Genomic DNA, 20,227 nt, shown 5'->3' with positions numbered 1-20,227 from the left:
GGTCCTGTCTAAGGCCCCTCTGACTATTACTTTCAAACTCAAGTCTTAGCTATCACACTGGCAATGCAAAAACAGAACCACTCAAGGGAGTGGTTTACTAGTGTGTAAACTTTACACAGTTACACATGTACTGCGTCTTACCCTCTCAGTCACAAAAACTCTAGTTGGAACAGGCAGAAATGCCATCCTGACCACCTCTGACATTTTTCTGATGCATGAAAACCTTCAGATGAAGGCATACACAACTGAAGCAAAATTTTGAAAGGAGTATTAGGTGGAAAAAAGCCCTACTTCTATTAAGTTAGCTGGTTGGTCTTTGGCAAATATTTAACTCTCTAGGCCTTAGTTTTCCCATCTGTAAAAACAGGAAGATTAGAGATGAAAAGACTACAGAATACATTTATAATCCTTAATCATGTATATTAGGACACTGTTTAAAAAATATTATTGAAGACTTTCACCTCCTGATATGAATGCAATAAAATGTTTATAAGCTACCACATAAGTATTTTGCCCCACTTCCTGGAAAAAAAGTCAAGCTTTAATCTAGTCAATCATCTACCATTAAATAGCAGTTTATGGGAAATACACATGATAAAACAGATTGAGTGATAGTATGAAGATGAAATTAGCCAAATCCAGAATATGGGAAATTCAACTAGACAAATGACCCAATCTCTATAACAAATAAATGTCAAGGAAAGAGAGGGGAAGAGAGCTTGTTGAATATTAAAAGAGACATAAGAAATATCAAATGAAATGTATAGATATAGTTTAGATCCCAATTCAAAGAAACAAGCATGAAAAATAATTTTTTTGAGAAAATTAGAAAAATCTGAACACTGGCTATTAGATGAAGTGACAGCTAAAATTTGCTTTAAAATAATTCTGGCTGAGAGTGGGATGGGGTGTGTGAACTGTGTTCATGTGGCCTGGGTATGAGGAGGGGGAAGGAAGAGAAACAAAACTGGCCAAATGTTCATAATGGTTGAAGTTAGGTGTTGGGTGGTTGGATTCATTTTACTGTATTCTCTTTGAAAAATTTCATAACAGTAAAAAGTATGACCTTCAAATCTATTAACTTTATGTACATTTACCTGATATATCATTAGGCCTTGCTGAAGAAATGGAATTCTCTGAGTACAAAATCTTAAGAAAACAAAAAGACAAAAGAAGTAATCATTAAAGGCCCAATATAATTATCTAACAAGTGATACATTCTATATTTATTAAGAAACCACTGAAACCTATAAAACTAATATACCCAACTAGCCTCAACAACTATCAACTCAGGGACCACCTTTTTCCACCTAAAATCCAATCCATAATACCCCAAAAACCCTGGTCTCATATTAGAAATGGCTGTTTTAAAGGCTCACTGGTTTGATTTTGAGTTGCCTTGAAAACAAGTTTTTTAGTCTTTGGAGCAAAGACCATTTCCTATGCTTAAACACACCTAGCTCTATTCTCCACATTTGAAAGGTTCAAGATCATACACATATCAATTGTTAAATAAATAAATATACATATATATATATATATATAATTTAAAACAAAAAAATCCACTTACTACCAGATATTAAGATTTATTATAAAACCATAGTAATTAAGACAATGTGATGCTGGTCTAGAGGTAGACAAAAATCATAATTAGAGACCAGAAAGGCAGACGTGATGTATAACAGAGCTGCCAAAGACTATTCAATAAATAGGACTAGGACAACTGCTATTAGCATGGGAAAAAAATGAAACTATATATCTACCTCAAACCAAACTTTAAAAAAAATCAATTCCAGGTACATTAAGGATTCAAATGTAAAACATTCAGAAAAAAAATGAGAGAATATATTCTTTTACTCTGGAGGTTGGGAAGAATTTCTTAAATAAGACATAAAAGAAGACAGGTTATTAAAGGATAAATCTTAACTTTCATTAAAATTAACTCCTACCCGTCAGTAATAAAAAAACAAATAACAGAACAGTGGATGAAGATATAACAGGCATTTTATTGATATAGAAACAAGAAACACATGAAGATATTCAACTCTCCTTAATTATCAGGAAAATGCAATTAATATGACAATAAGATTCCATTCCTTTCCAACAGACTGGAGAAAGTAAAGCCTGACAATATCAGGTTTGGGTGAGGATGTAGAACAAGAATTCTCATACATGCCAGTAGGATTGTAAATCGGTCCAAGTACTTTAAAAAAATATTGGCGTTACTAACTAAACTGAACTTGTGCATAATCCTACCATCTAGCAATTCTAACTGTATTTGTTTGCTAGGGTTGCCATAACAAAAATACTAGAGACTGGGTGGATTAGACACCAATTTATTTTCTGAGTTTTGGAGGCTAGAAGTCCAAGAATAAAGTGTGGTTTCTTCCCAGGCATTGCAGATGTCTTCTTGCAGTGTCTTCACTGGCCTTTCTTCTCTGCATGCACATGTCCAGCGTTTCTCTGTATGTCCTAATCTCCTCTTCTTATAAGGACAACAATCAGACCAGACTAGGGCACCCCCATCACCCCAGCACCATCAAAGGTCTCATTTTAACTTAATTACCTCTTTATTAATAAAGACCCTATCTCCAAATGCAGTCACATTCTGAGATATTGGGAGGTATTAGGAGTAAGGGCTTCAACATTTGAATTTTGGGGAAACCCAATTCAGTCTATAACACCACCTCTAGGCATATTAGCCAGAGAAACTTTTGCACATGTTTGAGAATGCTGGCAAGTTTAGTTCATAATAGTAAACAATATAGCAGATAACTCAAGTGTGTTGTATTTCTAATACAAAATATTATATGGTAGTGAAAAGGAATGAACTATAGCTACATGCATAAAGTTGGATTACTCTTAGAAACAGTGTTAAATGGAAAAATAATTAGTCACAAAAGAATACATGCAAAATAACTACATTCATAATAAGGTTAAAAAAAAGCAAAGAGGGCTTCCCTGGTGGCGCAGTGGTTGAGAGTTCGCCTGCCGATGCAGAGGATGTGGGTTCGTGACCCGGTCCGGGAAGATCCCACATGCCGTGGAGCAGCTGGGCCCGTGAGCCATGGCGGCTGAGCCTGCACGTCCGGAGCCTGTGCTCCACAATGGGAGAGGCCACAACAGTGAGAGGCCTGCATACTGCAAAAAAAAAAAAAAAAAAAGCAAAGATACAGTGCATATTTTGGGGATACACCTAGGTAACCTTATAACAAACTAAACTCTAAAGAAAAGCAAGGTAACGAATAATATAAAATTCATGATAGTGGTTTCCTCTGGGAAAGAAGGAGGGAGAATACATTAAAAAAAGAGACATAAGAGACTTAAAAAAGGTACCTTGGTATTCTGTTTCTTAATTAGGTGTTGGGTATATGTGTTCACTTTTTTATTCTCTTGTGGTATAACAAAAAAAGTATTTGATCTTTGTCCCTGGTCCCTGGTAGAGTTCCTGAAACCTTCTGAATTTGCTGAGTGATAGAAATGTCTTTTGTCATTCCTGAGTCCCTTTCAACCACACTTGAGTTTATGCTAATGAGGTGACTCTTGGTGGGTTGGGAGACACTAGATAGCTTCAAGGTAGAAGCTGGTCACCAGAAAAACCAGCCAGGTGATTACAGAGTTGGAACTTTCAGGGCCCATCCCCCAATTTCCAGGGAGGGGAGAGGGACTAAAGATTTTCAATTAAATAGCCAATGATTTAATCAATCATGCCTACTCAATGAAATCCCATAAAAAACCTTGAAACAACCAGGCTCAAGAAGCTTCCAGGTTGGTGAACACACCAACGTGCTGAGAGGGTGGCACACCCAGGCAGGCCATTGAAGCTCTGCACTCCCTGCGTCCCATACTTTGCCCCTTTATAATAAAACTCGAGTAGGTAGTATAGTGCTTTCCTGAGTCCAGTCAGTCATTCTAGAGAATTATCACACCTGGGGGCGGGGGGGTAAGCAGTCATGGGAATCCCTGAATTTGGAGTCAGCTGGGTAGAAATGTAGATAGCTTTGGGATACTTTAAACTCCTGGCTGGCATCTGTTGTAGAGGCAGTCTTGTGGGGCTGAGCCCTTGACCTATGGGTCTGCTCTAATTCTAGGTGTCAAATTATAGGACATCCAATTGCCGTCACAGAATTGCTGTTGGAACTACATATCTTTAAATGGTGTGTGTGTGTGTGTGTGTGTGTGTGCACAGAAGTGTGCATGCATCATATACACTCTTTTCTCTTACTGTATATTGTATATTTAATAAGGAAAAATTCAACTACTGTGTATTTAAAGTTAAAGAAAGAAAAAAATATGAAGTAAAAAAATAGGCATGTCATATATACCTTTAACCACAGGGAATAGTCTTAAGTACTGAAAGAGCCAGAATTGCCTGTACTTGGAAATTTATCTTTCAGTCTAATAAGAATGGCTTAATTAATTTTATACACAAACATTATCAATCTGGGCATTTTCTGGCATATTTCTCAAGAACTTATTTAGAATCTGGCATCCTCAAAATTGAACTTCATTGCTATTTGCCTCAGTCCTGAAAGAAAACACTGATCAAACTTATTCACAGGTGGCATTATAATGACAACCATTTGATTTCCTCAAGTTCAGAATTCAAGACTGTAGTAATAACTCATAAAGAAGGTACAATTCATGCAAAAAAAAACAGAAGCTATAATGCTAATTTACACATACATGTACAAAATGTACATTTAATATAGTCTCAAAATAATCCTTGTCTGAAATATTTACTAAATAATAAGAATGAAATAATTTTTGAACCAAAAAAAAATGGTCTTTTAACTTCCTTGCTCAGTAGAGCACTCATTTAAATATATTTACCTGAAACTGTTCTTAAATTTTTTAAATTAAAGCTAGCATTATCTATTAAATCAGCTTTTAATCATGATCATAGTTTATCCTACAGAAAAAGGTATTATTTATAAGGTCACTTTAATATGACATAAATATATGTGTATGTATGTATGTGTGTGTGTATACTATAAATTTATTTATATCATATATATATTTAGAATCCTAGCTGTTTTTCCTCTAAATTATACAAGTCCTTAAAGTTTTCAATCTGGTAAATTTTTAAATGATATACTCACTCCCTGTGAATGTTAATAAAAACTGGCATAACTTCCGGAATACTTTCAAGAAGAAAGAAAGTAAAATAATTTAAATAACTTGAAATGTCGTTGTCTTCATTTTCCTTCTATTTGGTTAAAGAAATAATAAACTGCTGCAAATTCTATTTCTCACTCTGCTGCAGGTTCATATTTACACACCATCATAGCATATTTAAGGCATGAACAAATGCCTCTTGAAAAAATGTTTTATTGACAACCAGAAATACAAAACAAATCCTTCACAAACTACATTGATAAAAGACTTTATTTCTAGCACTAACCTAAGACTCTCGGTAACATGAATAATTGTTCATTAAACTAAGATCTTCACTCTTTAATAACTCTTAATCATCTATCCAGAAGAATAAATTGTTGAGAATAGACTTGAGTAATCATTCACCCATGTCTCCTGTTTTTGAGTTACTGCTGTCATGGAGCAAGGCAGCATAGATTTTAAAATATCACATAAGATTCTTTTGATTCTTCTCTACATCCTTGAATCTACTGAGAAACATGTATCAAAGGCACAGTTCAGTTAAAAACAACAACAGCACTGGTCTGAATTCAACGTTGCCTTTTACAATTGACCCTTCCCATCACACAGCAATTTCCTTTTGACATACATGTTATCATTCTAACTCCTATTCTCAAACTGTTCAGGATTTTACTTAGAAATTTTCTTGTCTATCAAAAAACATCCCCCCAATCACTTTCTAGTTCCTCCCAATCCACCTAAAAAAAAGCAATACCTCTCATATGCTGCTGATGGGAGTGCAGAATGGACCACTCTTTAAAGGCCAACTTTCAATATTTATCACATTTACAAAAACATTTCCTCTTTAAGCCAGCAATTCTCTTCAGAGGATCTAAGAGTTACCCCTGCAAATGTAAGAAATGACATTTATTCATTAAAGCATTGTTCCTAATAACCAAAGGCTGGAAACAACACAAGTGTCCATCTATAGGAGATTGGCTACAAATCTGAGTATATCCACAAAACGGAATATATGACAGCTGAAAGAAAAAAAAAAGACTGCGTTAAGTTTAATTAAATAGTGATAAGAAGGAATATCCAGAATATACTGTTAAGTGAAAAAAAAGTGCAGAACAATGCAGAGCATACGGAAGAATCATTTTGAAATCCTGCAAGTAAAAAAGGTAGTAGCTTGGGACTGCCCTTGTGGCGCAGTGGTTAAGAATCTGTCTGCCAATGCAGGGGACACGTGTTCGATCTCTGCTCCGGGAAGATCCCACATGTCACAGAGCAATGAAGCCCGTGCGCTACAACTACTGAGCCTGCACTCTAGAGCCTGTGAGCCACAACTACTGAGCCCTCGTGCCACAACTACTGACGCCCACATGCCTAGAGCCCATGCTCCGAAACAAGAGGAGCCACCGCAATGAGAAGCACGTCCATTGCAACGAAGTGTAGCCCCTGCTTGCCGCAACTAGAGAAAGCCCGTGTGCAGCAAAAAAGACCCAATGCAGCCAAAAATAAATAAATAAATAAATTTAAACAAAAAGGTAGTAGCTTGAGGTAAAGAAATGCTTTTTGATTTTGTCAAAGTCATGTAAAGTCTTAGAGTTGAAATTAAAACTACTGTATTTAACTCTTTTTCTATTTCTTAAACTAAATTATAATAAAAGGCTAGAAATACAGGTTTTCCCCCATATCTGAAAGTAGAATGTTTCTATGAAACCTTTCATAAGCCAAAATGGTATAAAGTGAAGAAGCAATTACCATGAATTTATATGGGGAAAGTTTGAGCATTTCCAGACTCAAAAAATAACCTACCAAATCATACCAAATAACACATAAAACCTAAAATAACGCTAGCATATAGTAAAAGCAGATATGATATGATAAACACACTGCCTGGATAAAGTAGAAATAATGTCTGTACAGTATAGTTTCACTTACCAGAATCGAGAGGACAGCCAGCAGCTCACTGGAAGGCTGAGAGGTGGTGATGATGGTGTGTTAGGCTGAGATGTGGGAGGCTGTGGTGGGGGCGTGTGGAGATGGGGATGTAGGAGACAGAGGAAGGGGGTCACCTATTAACATCTCACCGTTGTTTGAATCCGTCAGGGCAAGCAGGTCACTAATGTCTTCACCTTCTTCTATAACTGCCTGCCTCAGCGTCAAATGTTAATGTCGGCTGTGGCTGATGTGGAAGGCTTGAAATATGACAGTATGCTTGACTGCTTATCCTCATGCATTTTTCTATCATGCAGTTGTTTGTAGGCACTCAGAACATCCTGCAAACTTGCCCTAAACCTACATGCCCTTTCAAAATTAAAGTCATACCTTCTCTGCTATCATTGTAGCACTGTCAATTACAGTGAAAATCTCATGAAAGTGCTTCAAGTTGAGCTCCTGGAGGGCTTTACTTTTAGGCTGTTCACTACTGTGTTCCGTTTCAATTAGTATTCGAATAGTATCCTTTCCTCTTGCAATGGCATCAGCTCTTCATCTGCCAGTTCTTAGTCATGGGATGCCAAAACCTCTTCAACATCATCTTCAAGGTCAAACACTTATACGAATAACCACCTCCTGTAATTATTTTCTTCAGTTCCGGGAACTTTTTGGCAGCTTCAGTAACAGCGGAAGCACTCTCTCCAGTAACTTTTAAGGTAAGAACCTGCCCTCACCAATCAAACCATCCATGACTACCTTCAAATTCTACTGTTGCAAACGTTCATCACCGTGGTCCAAGTGCTTTCTGTTTCAGCTTATTAGAAAGACTGACCGATTTCTCCTGAAGTATAAGATAACCTAAACACCTCGCTTTGTACACCCATCAGTCCGCTCAAGCGATAGACTTTCCAGTTTACCCACTGCTGGATGCCAACTGAGACCACTTTGCTACCAACAGAAGCAATAGTAACTTTGGCAGCTTTCAAGATTCTTTCTCTCTGCATGGAAATGGTGGACCCAAGCAAGTTCAACTCACACACAATGCCCAGTTCGTTCACTCCAATCAAAACACTTAAAATTACATCTGGTTTTATGTTACGCTTTTCTGATACTTTAGGACACTTGCTGACGGATGCACAAAATAAATCGAGTTGCAGCACAGATACTCACAGACACAGTTCCAAGCTATGGGGGCTTGATGCTGAGTGTATTTCCAGGGAAGGAGCCTGGCTGTACCACTGAGGCTGCTGGGTCTGCGCGCTGCCTCGGTAAAGGCTCCCTGCAAAAAAAAAAAAAAAAAAAAAAAACAAAAACGCTGAAGGCTAAGCATACCAAGTACTATCGCTTTTCGCCGTTTTTTTGTAAAAGTGAAAACCCTCCAGATTTCCTTCAGTTATGAAAACACGGACTAATACAATACAGGTCTTTTCTAAAAGCGAAGTGGCCTAAATCGAATTTTTGAAAAGTGGGGGACACCTGTATATTAACCTGAAAAATAGTTTGTAACAAAAATGAACTTCTTTGCACTGACTTATTTTGTTCCTAAGAAACGTGTTTTGTTAAAATCATTACAGGGCAGAAATACAAATATATATATATATATATATATATATATATATATATATATATATATATATATATTTAATATACATTTTATATCTATTCAATGAAATGCAGATTTATGTTAAAAATCGGTGAACTTCTAATCTAGAGACACAAGCCTCCTATGATATAAAGAACAATATGGTTCTCTAAATAAGTAAACAAGGTAAATGATAGCAGAATTGAAAAAAATATCTGTAATTCCCTTACAAAGACTGACAAATTAACGTGCTAACGGGTGTACCAGCGGGGCGGCGAGGGGTGGCGGGGATCGCAGAGCCGTAGGTGCGGCTCAGCGCCACCACCAGCTTCGCCTGGTTCTGATGCGGCTGCTAAGCCAGCTGGAAGGCCTCCTTAATCGGCAGCAGTCTCTTGGCCCCCATGGCGCCAGAGCCCGGCCGGGACGAATCTATCGGCTCTCGGCCGTACCTGGCTCGACTGACCACGGCCAGATTTCCTGCAGACAAAACTCCGACTCCGGTCAGCCTACCGCGGACAGCCGAAGGCGTAGTTACCGCCCAAAAGCTCAAATAACTCCCGCGGGAAAAGGCAATACCGCGAGACAACAGCGAGGGCAGGGGGTGACTCTTAGCTCCGCGCATGCGCAGAGGGCCGAGCCAGCCGTATTCCGGCTGGAAGTGTGATTTCTGTGAGTGTTGAGGTTAGGTTGCAAGTGGTGTTGTGTAGAGAATGGGGGGCGAAGCGCACCGCGGGTCGGCAGGCGAGGCGCGAGGTTCGCGGCGCTCGGCTGGAGGTGAGAAGGAAGAAAAGCAACCTCTGGTGGGAGTGGTCCGGAGTCGGCTAAAGGGAGACATTCCGGGGTTCGTTGGCGGGAGGCACGTTTTGCTCTTGCTCAGGGGGCGAATGGACGTCTACCGGGGGAAAGGGTCAGCGATCCGGGATCCGAAGGAAGATGTTCTCGGGTCAGCTGAAGGGGTCAGGCTGAGGTTCTTAGGCCTAGTTAGGTCCCTAGAGAACTGGAGCAAACGGGAGTCTCCTGGGAAGAGGGTTACATTCTAATCTACTTAAAGCTCGTACCTGCAAGTTCCTACTCTTAAGGCCTAAGTATTACTGATGTGTGCACAATGGCAATACAGGAAACAAAGGAGAATACCAGAGACGGAAAGAAGTTAATTTTAAGTTACTGGTTATGGGACAGGTTTGCAATGCCTTCAGGAAGGAATCAAGCTTTAACCATCCCCTTTAAAAATAGAATATCTTTAGACAGACAAAAAGTAGAAATAAAACTATAACTAATACATATGTACTTGACACCCAACTGGAGAAATAGTTATTATATAACTGAAGTCCTCTGTCTGCTCCACCCAATCCTGTTATGTTCCCTCTTGACCAAGGTAACCACCCTTTTAATTTTGGATTACATGTAGTGCTGTTTTGCATAGTTTTAACAATCAGAAATGTGTATATCCTTTGGCAGCTTTCTTTAACTTAATGTAAGATTTGTCAGTGTTATGTAACTCTAGTTCATTCCTTGTAACAGCTGAACAGGTGTTCCCTTATATGACTATATCACTATCCATTTTCTTGCTTTGTATCCCCAGGACCTGGCACATTGTAAATACTTACATGTTAGTTGATTGGATGAATGCTGTAGCATTTGAGCTAAATCGTAAAGAATGAATAGGATTTCAAATGACTTAAGGCAAGGGGAATACCAGCCAGAGCGAAAGCAGAAGCATGAAAGTGCATGAGGTATTTCAAGAACTCCCATAGTCTTAGAGCTTAAAGTGTAGAATAGTATGGAGATATGGGATGAAGGAGAAACCTAGAGAGATAGGATGAGGCTTAGATTTAAACGACATTATCCTGAAGAGATTACACTGCTCAGAGCCGATAGAGGTTTTTGAATTATGAGGAAACTGATCAGAGCTGTATTTTTAGAAGATAACAGCACCATTGAAATATGTCTAAGAGGTAAGAATTCATGGCAGGGAATTAAAGACCACACCTATCAAGCATCATAGCAATAATGATCATTGCATTAAGCATGTAAGGCAATCATGCAGACCTGCTTAAAATCCTAGCACATTTTCCTAGTCCATTCGTAGCACCACTTTTGTAAACAACTATCTCGTACCTTCTTCTGTCAAGCTTGCAACATTTTCTGCTTCTGACTCCCATTTAGCTGTTTACCTTGAATCCTCTTTCAGTTACAAAAGGACTTCCCCATGCTTTCATCCCCACATCTATCAGGTCTATACCCTAATATACTATGTTTGCTATTATTGTAGGTGAATTGTCTGCTTGAGGAGAGAGAGTAAGCCCTTTAAGAATACTTTTTGGATATAACAGTCTGAAGCATAGCCGATTATGAACTCCCACAGAGAACTGGATTGAAATGAGAATAGTAGAAGTATAAAAGAACAGAATGATTTAAAGACAATTGTTTTTGACTAAAAGAATAATTACTTATTGTAATATAAATGAGATATTAGTTTTTTTAATGTGTTTCTTATTTCCAGGTAGATTTAAGTGTTAGGCTTTATAAATCTGAATATAGTTTACATTTATGTATTTATAAGACCATTGTTTCTACTATCTAACATTATAAGCAGTTTATTTTGAAATAGAATATCGATCCAATTTTAAAGAATAGGTCTTACTAACCTTTGTCTTACATATTACCAAATTGTTCAAATATAGTTTGGTAACTTATTTTTCATTAATTAATAAAAACAATGTACATGGTACAGTTTGCTACAGGTGTCATTCTCTCATTTAATCTTTCAAATACATTTACTGAGTACCTACCATTACAACAAACACTGTTCTAGGAACAGGTCATTATTATTGCACCTTGGTATATAAGAAACTTTCAGCTACAAGTATTTGGTCACCTTAATTGAAATTCTCTCCTAAAGAATGGCTAAGATAGATGCACACCCAATTAAAGAACATTATTGCTCTGAAATGTGGTTATATATCCACAACAGTCAGCCTCAGCACACACATCTTAAGCATCAGTGCACACATCTATAGATTTTTGAAGTTTTGGCCAGAAAGGACCTGTCCCAACAGAACCCATCTGGGTTATGGAATCACACATGTAGTTATTCATGTTAACGTATGTATATGCCCTGATTTACATTGAGTTCTAATTGAGAATATCTCTGTTTAAAGTTCCAAAACTTATGGTTAGACCAAAACCCTCAGGTTTGAACCTGTCCCTCCAAATTCCTGTGACTTGCCATTAAGGCACCTGTCAGAGACATAGATAAAGAAAAGAGAGGGCAAACAAAAGACTTTGGAGAACGTTTTAACACTGTTTTTCTTTAACTGTGTAAGGTAAATGTCTATAAAATATCTGGGGAGAGGTGGCACACAGGATAAAATTGTAGTGCTTTGAAATTCATGTGGAGAGAAGGAACATTAAAAACAAGTGAGCATCCTTCACTATGACAGGAAGAATCAATAAGTGTTCTCTTTCAGCTGTTAAGGGCAGTTATATATCTGAGTCAGATTGCTTCAAGGCTGTTGTGAATTGCTCTTCATCTCTTCTTATTCATCAAAGAGATTTAGATGCAGTTGCTTTTTCAGCAATTTAGTTCTGATTATATATATATATATATATATATATATATATATATATATATATATACTTTTTTTTTTTTTTTTTTTTGCGGTACGCAGGCCTCTCACTGTTGTGGCCTCTCCCATTGCGGAGCACTGGCTCCGGACGCACAGGCTCAGCAGCCATGGCTCACGGGCCCAGCCGCTTCGCGGCATGTGGGATCTTCCCAGACTGGGGCACGAACCCGTGTCCCCTGCATCGGCAGGCGGACTCTCAACCACTGCACCACAGGGAAGCCCCTGATTTAATATATTGATGCTGTCCACCATGCTGTGACATCCAGTAGGCGTCTGCCATAAACTCTTTAGTCCTACTAACTACCTTGGCAGACAGGATATAAGACCTCCAAGAAAAACTTTGCCTGTTTCTCAGACCAGGCCCTGAATTCCCCCATATGTACTCTTTTTTAAGTGTAATAATCAGGTACCATATACATTAGATCTCTAGCAACTTGTCCTAGTTAAAGCATTCATAATATAACAACTAATCAAGTTGATATTTTCAAGCCCCTCCTAAGGCAACCAACATCTAAAAATGCCACCATCCTAATAAACCCTGACTTTTGCCCCTATTTGTAGGTCTTCCTGTTGACACCAATGCTTTATATTACTAAACACGGAAAACTATGCCAAGAGACTGCTAGCCTAGAGACAAGGTTATACATTTTGATCTCTTGCGTATTACAACTTAACCCTACTCCCTATAGCAAAGTTTTCTCAGTTGGTTCCTGCTGCCACCTTCCTGCTACATTGCTGAAGCTGCATTCCAACAACATTGTTCTAGAATGCCCTTTAAAACTTTTAGTCTCATATAAAATATCTGCTCCTAAATTCAAGATTTAGTATTTGTCCAATGCCAAACTTACCAAATAGTCTTATCTTGACAGCTCCCCACGTCACTCTTACTGAATTATACTAAATTGTGTAACCCATCTCACCAGCCACCTTTACCCCTCAATTCTGACTTGATTCCATATCAGAGACATCAATAGAATAACTCAGTACCAGAGTAGGCCATCACAACTCAGGAAATCCTAGAGCAGTCCCTTTGGCACTATTTGAAGTCTGTCAGCATGTGTGAGTTATGTTAACAAAAGCTGGCACCATTGCAAAAAAAAAAAAGTTGAGCAACATCTATGCTTTATCTATAAAGCATAATCTGTTTCCACAGTATTGACAAGCTCCAGCAACAAAAGGATACACAACCTTTGCTGGGATCCTCTAAAAATGTACTTGTACATACGATGCAGCAGTCAGGTTCCTTAGTATTTACCTAAAGGAGTTGAAAACTTTTGTCCACACAAAAACCTGCAACCAATGTTTATAGCAGCTTTATTCATAGTTGCCAAAATTTGGAAGCAACTAAGATGTCTTTCAGTAGGTGAATGGATAAATAAACTGTTATAGCCAGACAATGAAATATTTTTCAGTGCTAAAAAGAAATGAGCTATCAAGTCATGAAAATACATGGAGGAACCTTAAATGTGTATTACTAAGTGAAAGAAGCCAATCTGAAAAGTCTATATACATATAATTCCAACGGTATGGCACTCTGGAAAAGGCAAGACTGTGGAGCTGAGCTGGTAAAAAAAAAAAAAAAAAAATTCAGTGACTATTAGAGATTGGTGGCAGTGGGAGTGGGGATAGGAAAGAAGAGAAGCAGAGGCACAGGATTTTTAGGGCAGTGAAAATACTCTGTATGAAACCATAATGATGGATACATGTCATTATACATTTGTCAAAATGCATAGAATGTACAACACGAAGAGTGAACCTTAGGTAAAGGGTGGACTTTGGGTGATTATGATGTGACACTATAGGTCTATCAGCTGTAACAAGTACCACTCCGGTGGGGGATGTTGGTGATGGCAAAGACTGCATAGGTGGGGGCAGGAAATATATGGGAAATCCCTACCTTTTGCTCAGTTTTGCTGTGAACCTAAAGTTGCTCTCAAAAAAAATAAAGCTTATTAAAATTTTAAAAAGTGCAGTATACATGACATACTGTAAGTCCCCTTCAAGTTTACTGTTAAAAATAAGTAATGAAGTCTCAGGGAAGAATCTTACTAAGGCCTTCTCCATCTGGCAACATCTTTCTTGTTTCAAGGTCACCATCCGCTCTGATGCCTCTTTCAAAGCTGGCTTTATTAAAAGATTAGGCCACCACATAAATACAGTGGTGACAGGCTGATGAAAATCGATGGCATTCAGACAATTTGTAGCATATTTTGAGTGCTGCCTGGTATTCCTGAAACCTATACGTTACTTGTGTACTGTATGATACTGTTTCACTCACAGGTGAAGGATGAGTGATAGCTAGAATGACAAATATTTAGTGTGTCCCCCAAACTGAAGGATTCCAATCGTCCTTTCAAGTGATTGGGGGAATCCATTCACCAGGCAAGTAATAAAAGTAATCTCGAGATACGGGTGTTTCAGCTTTAACACTATGACTTAGAAGAACTAGTGGAATGCAAAATTTATGCTAAAAAAATAACAGACATTGCGTGGAAAATAGGATTAGAGCCAAACTATGCAACTTTGTAACTTTGTAACCAGAACCAAGATGAAGTAAAAATGATTTACCTACGATTTGTTTTAATCAGGTATGGTAAGGCAAACAGACACAGAAATGGCTGTCATGAAGTAGGTAGTGTTTATACAGATCCCTAGAAACAGGAGATAGGGCATGCCACGCCATGCCATACAGGGCAGCCACATGGGAAACACCAGGATTGGGCAGGAGGGAGAGGGGGTAGAAGGGGAAATGTGGAAAAGCCTGTACTGTGGTTTTCTCAGGAAGGAATTGGCCAAGCAGGGTAAGCAGGTTTCAGATTGGCTTTCTTAACAGTTTCACCAGGATTCAGGGCATGGGGGCTGTCCCTAGTTCATGGTTACCTGGCCCTGGGGTAGTTAGGGCAGGGGAGTATCTGGAGAATAAGAACCTGATTTGGGAGGGTGGGAAAGTGTGGGTAGGGCTGGCTCTGGACTGGTTAGTTTGCATATGAAAGTTGTGTTCCTGGGTTGAGCTATCAGTCAAGTTTGCTATCTCTAGGAATTACCCAACCCTGGGAGGATTAGTTCCCTCTATGATTAGTGAGAACCCACATGCCAGAGCATCAAGAATTACAGAAAATAAGAAAATCTAGTTAATGCAAACAATCCTGATAAAACTGTTAACACTTAAAATGTTTAATTTCTAATAAACACTACAGTAAATGTAAGACTTTACCCTACCTCCCCCCCCTCCCCAAAGTGGCATTACTTGATGGAGAGGTTTGTAAGGAAGTGCTGTATTATGCTGATAAGACCCAAATATCCTAAGTTCAAAGAGAGCTGTGCGGGAAGTACTTACAAGATGAGCATGGCCAAACTGAGCTAAGAGGAAATATATATAGTGAATGAGCTGTGCTCCTCCATGGTTTGCTGTGTTTAGCTTTGTCAATGTACTTTGCATCTCCTGATGCCGACTCCCAGGTCTTACATCATTTTTTCTATCTCCCAATCTTGGTTGAGGTGGTTTGCCTTACAGAAGAAGGCCTAAGCCTATATAACATTGTGTTGAGAGCTACCAGCTTTTTGCTTCAGCACCCATGACCTTGGATTCTGTAAAGGTCCCTATAGCTGGCAACACTATTTCTCTGTATTGTAATGCTTAATGTCATATCTCTGGTCTTATTCCCAGGTCAAGGATGCATTCCAAGACAGTTCTAAAAATATGTCACCAACTCCAACCTTATAGTTGACCTAACCATGGAAAACCTCATTGGAACCTCATGAGATCAGACAATACTGGCACTCTTAAAAACCCTTCCCATCAAAAAGTATCAGGAATGAAAATCAGGAATGATATATACCTACCACTTCAAGAAAGTTTCTGTATCAGCCAGCAGTTTAGCAGATCAGCTAGTTTCTTTGATCATCAAACAGACGTAGTCAAGGCACTAACACAAAAGAGGAAAACGTCTCTATATCAGTGTTTTTCACATTATGCATGTGACCCATTTAGTAGGTCATGAAATCAATTTTGTGAGTCATGATGAACATTTTTAAAAACAAAATAAAATATAAAATATCAGAGTGCTTTGCATGAATCCTTTGCCAGAATTATACACCTTGCAAGGAATACTAAGGTCAGTTTCAATATGCGGAAAGATATTTGATTGAGGGGATATGATGAATAGAATGTGCATTGATTGCCTAAGAAACGGTTTTTCAGTCATTTGTCCACTGATGTCTTATTTGGTTTTCATAATAACAAGGTTGATCTGCAGTCTAGTTGTATATTACCATGACTTGCAACTGGATATGAAGTCTGAGATGTTCCACTGAGATTCAGTTGCAAACTGCAGTTTTGGAAAGATGTTATCTAGGCTGTAAAAAAAAAAAACCACATATATATATATATATATATTAGTGGCAATTATAATATTTTATTCAAAGTTGCTTTTAAAATGGATCATTTCTTTTTTAAAAGAAAGAGGAATAATGAAGCAAAATATGCAGAAGCATGTTCAAGTTCTACTGCTGGATCTGGAAGTATGAATAGTGACAATATTGAGAAAACCATTGACTCTAATCTGCAAACATCAACTTCGTTTGAGACACATTTCAAAAAGAAAAAAGTAACTGCCAGGCGTTATAATGAAGATTATTTAAAATATGGTTTTATCAAATGTGAAAAACCCTTTGAAAATGACAGACCTCAGTGTGTTATTTGTAATAATATTCTTGCAAATGAAAGCTTAAAACCTTCAAAATTAAAAAGGCACTTAGAAACACAGCATGCTGAACTTATTGATAAGCCTCTTGAATATTTTCAAAGAAAGAAAACAGATGTAAAGTCATCAACACAATTTCTTAGCTGCTCTACTACTGTTAGTGAGAAAACCTTATTATCATCATATTTAGTTGCATATCGTGTGGCAAAAGAGAAAATGGCTCACACAGCTGCTGAAAAAATTATTCTTCCAGCATGTTTGGATATGGTGCGTACAATTTTTGATGATAAATCTGCTGATAAATTAAAAATGATTCCTAGCGATAACACAATATCTCTTCGAATTTGTACGATTGCCGAACATTTAGAGGCAATGCTTATTACTCGGTTACAGTCAGGAATAGATTTTGCGATCCAGCTTGATGAAAGCACAGATACTGGAAGCTGCACAGCACTTTTAGTCTATGTCAGATATGCGTGGCAAGGCGATTTTATGGAGGATTTTTTGTGTTGTTTAAACTTAACCTCACACCTAAGTGGATTAGATATTTTCACAGAATTAGAAAAGTGCATTGTTGGTCAGTATAAATTAAACTGGAAAAACTGCAAAGGAATTACAAGTGACGGAACAGCAAACATCACTGGAAAACAGAGCAGAGTAATTAAAAAATTGCTAGAAGTTACTAGTGGTGCGTGGAATCATTGTTTTATACATCGTGAAGCATTAGCATCCAGAGAGATTCCCCAGAAGCTCATGGAAGTACTGAAAAAGGCAGTGAAAGTTGTTAACTTTATTAAAGGAAGCTCATTAAACAGCAGACTTCTTGAAACGTTTTGTTCGGAGATTGGAGCTAATTATACCCACTTACTGTATCACACCAAAGTTCGTTGGTTGTCTCAAGGGAAAATACTGAGCCGGGTTTACGAACTCAGGAATGAGATCCACGTTTTTCTCATTGAAAAGAAGTCTCATTTAGCAACTATTTTTGAGGATGATATTTGGGTAACGAAACTGGCATATTTAACTGATATTTTTGGCATCCTTAATGAACTATGTTTAAAACTACAGGGGAAAAACAGTGACATATTCCAACAGGCCGAACGTATCCAAGGATTCCAGAAGGCGTTACTGTTGTGGCAAGCGAGGCTTAAAAGCAACCGTCCTAGCTACTACATGTTTCCAAGGTTTTTGCAGCACATTGAAGAGAATGTTGTCAATGAAAACATTTTGGAAGAAATAAAACTAGAGATATTGTTGCACCTCACTTCTCTCTGTCAAACCTTTAACCATTTATTCCCAGAAGAGAAATTTGAAACATTAAGACAGAATTGTTGGGTAAAAGATCCGTTTGCTTTTCGAAATCCAGAATCAATAATTGAGTTAAACTTGGTGCCTGAAGAAGAAAATGAATTATTGCAGCTCAGTTCTTCATATACATTGAAGAATGATTATGAAACACTAAGTTTATCAGCATTTTGGATTAAGATAAAGGAAGACTTTCCTTTGATAAGTCGAAGGAGTATCCTGCTATTATTACCATTCACAGCAACTAGTTTGTGTGAACTAGGGTTTTCTGTCTTAACCCAGTTAAAAGCAAAGGAAAGGAACGGATTAAATGGTGCAGCAGATATGCGAGTAGCATTATCCTCCTGTGTTCCAGACTGGAATGAGCTTATGAATGGGCAAGCACACCTACCACGTTAAATAAATCTTTTTTTTTTTTAATTGGAGTATAGTTGCTTTACAATGTTGTGTAAACAAATCTGACCTGGTTTTTGTTTCTGCAGTTCTTATTTTGTGATTTTTTTATCTGTTGTATTTAAATGTTAATATAGCAGTGTATGTGATAACTTTGTTTTTATTTTTGTTATATTTTAATACTAATAAAATCATAATGTAATTTTATGTTCATTGAACAAAAATTTAATGAACTTCTATTAGAGGTCAGGTACCGTTCTAGACACATTTGGGATACGAAATGAAGAAAACAGAGACCATTCTCTAGTGGAGCTTATGTTCTGGCAAGGAGAGAGAGAGAGACAAACATAATACATAACCTTTATAATATTTAGAAGATAATAAGTGCTATAGAAAGTAATAAGAAAGGAGGTCAGGGAACTATTTGGGGACCAAATCATGAAGGGCTCTAGACAATTATAGGGGCTCTGGATTTTTGTCAGTGAAATGGAGAGCAGTTGGGTTCTGTGGAGGAAAGACATGATGTGAATTAGGTTTTTAAAAACTCACTCTGACTTTTATTTTGAGAATAGATTGAGTCATATGATACCTCTTTATAGAGGTCTTTCCTAACCACTTTAGTTTGGGTACATCCTTCTTTATTCTTCCTTTTATTTCTTTGTTTTCTTGGTAGTATGTAATTTGTAATATTTGTATTTGTTTATGTGATTACTAGTTCTGTCAACCTGCCATCTTGAAATGCATGCTCCATAGGAGCAGAGATTGTGTCATCTTGCATGATACATAGTAAATGGATATTCCATTTACATTTGCTGGAGAAAAAAAATCAATAACATCTAATAACTGTAACATGAGGTCATATTCCCAGGAATAATAATTAAATGTATGGCAAATTTCTTTGCCATTTTTACATTTAAAAATCTGATTTTGTCAAATAATCTCTATAGGCATCCACAAACGGCATTGATTGATGTTGCTTACTCACATCATTGCTGAAAATTAAGCAATTTAATTGCTTAATATGTCTTCCTCAAACTAATTTCAACTTCTGCCTCTGTTTACATATTTCCTGACCCCACTGGGTGATGTTTCTTTGGACATGGTCTTCCTCTAAAATCATATAGGTTAGCAGCTCCTTTCCATCAGCCACTCTTGGCATTATTGAAGTATTTGATTTTTCAGATTTTCTATTCTATTAAAGGTAATAGATTTTTTCCCCCTTCTTGGTGCTTAAAATACAGTTGGAAGACAATTTTCCATGAACAGCTCACATTTCTGCACAGTCTGGATCCTCTGAATGAAAGTATTTGTGTTTAAGCTAAGAACACTTGTGTAAGGAGACATTCCAGAATGGTGAAACTAGAGACATCTTCCCAAGAAACATGCCAGGGAAGTAAAGATAAAGACTTTTCCTACCTCCCTGGAGACATTTGCGTGCATTCCAGTAGTAATGAGTAATCTCCCTGTAGGGAAGGGTGAGAGGATGTACCAGCAGCCCCCACTGTGTGCAGAGCTAACACCTGTGGGAATTGGGGCATGGGAAACCAACCCACAGTGCTGATCTGGCTCCTTTT

The 20,227-nt window shown here is 37.8% G+C and overlaps 1 protein-coding gene and 1 long non-coding RNA gene across 3 annotated transcripts; one reads left to right on the top strand and one right to left on the bottom strand.

Annotated features, from left to right (window-relative positions):
* Positions 1 to 1,986: 1,986 nt before the first annotated feature.
* On the bottom strand, positions 1,987 to 9,160 carry LOC308622124. Its single transcript, XR_014016566.1, has 4 exons — positions 9,073 to 9,160; positions 8,212 to 8,320; positions 5,873 to 6,002; positions 1,987 to 3,141 (listed from the first exon to the last, which is right to left on the bottom strand). It is a non-coding gene; the product is annotated as an uncharacterized lncRNA (long non-coding RNA).
* Positions 9,161 to 9,265: 105 nt separating this feature from the next.
* FAM200B (family with sequence similarity 200 member B) lies at positions 9,266 to 19,779 on the top strand. Of its 2 annotated transcripts, none has more exons than XM_081235458.1 (2): positions 9,266 to 9,397; positions 16,712 to 19,779. In XM_081235458.1, the coding sequence occupies exon 2, from the start codon at positions 16,776 to 16,778 to the stop codon at positions 18,657 to 18,659; it is 1,884 nt and encodes a 627-aa protein (XP_081091584.1). In that variant the 5' UTR covers positions 9,266 to 9,397; positions 16,712 to 16,775; the 3' UTR covers positions 18,660 to 19,779. The 2 variants fall into 2 exon arrangements, with proteins under 2 accessions (XP_081091584.1, XP_081091583.1); XM_081235457.1 differs by having other exon boundaries at positions 15,920 to 19,779.
* Positions 19,780 to 20,227: the final 448 nt, after the last annotated feature.

Source organism: Mesoplodon bidens (genome assembly GCF_964165515.1).
Source record: "Mesoplodon bidens genome assembly, chromosome: 1".
Taxonomy (NCBI): Eukaryota; Metazoa; Chordata; class Mammalia; order Artiodactyla; family Ziphiidae; genus Mesoplodon; species Mesoplodon bidens.
The sequence above is the reverse complement of the archived record's forward strand: the minus strand, read 5'-3'. Positions and strand labels throughout refer to the sequence as shown.

Bases quoted from the DNA above. Each gene is read 5' to 3' on its own strand.
- FAM200B (XM_081235457.1), top strand. From the start codon at position 16,689: ATGGATCATTTCTTTTTTAAAAGAAAGAGGAATAATGAAGCAAAATAT.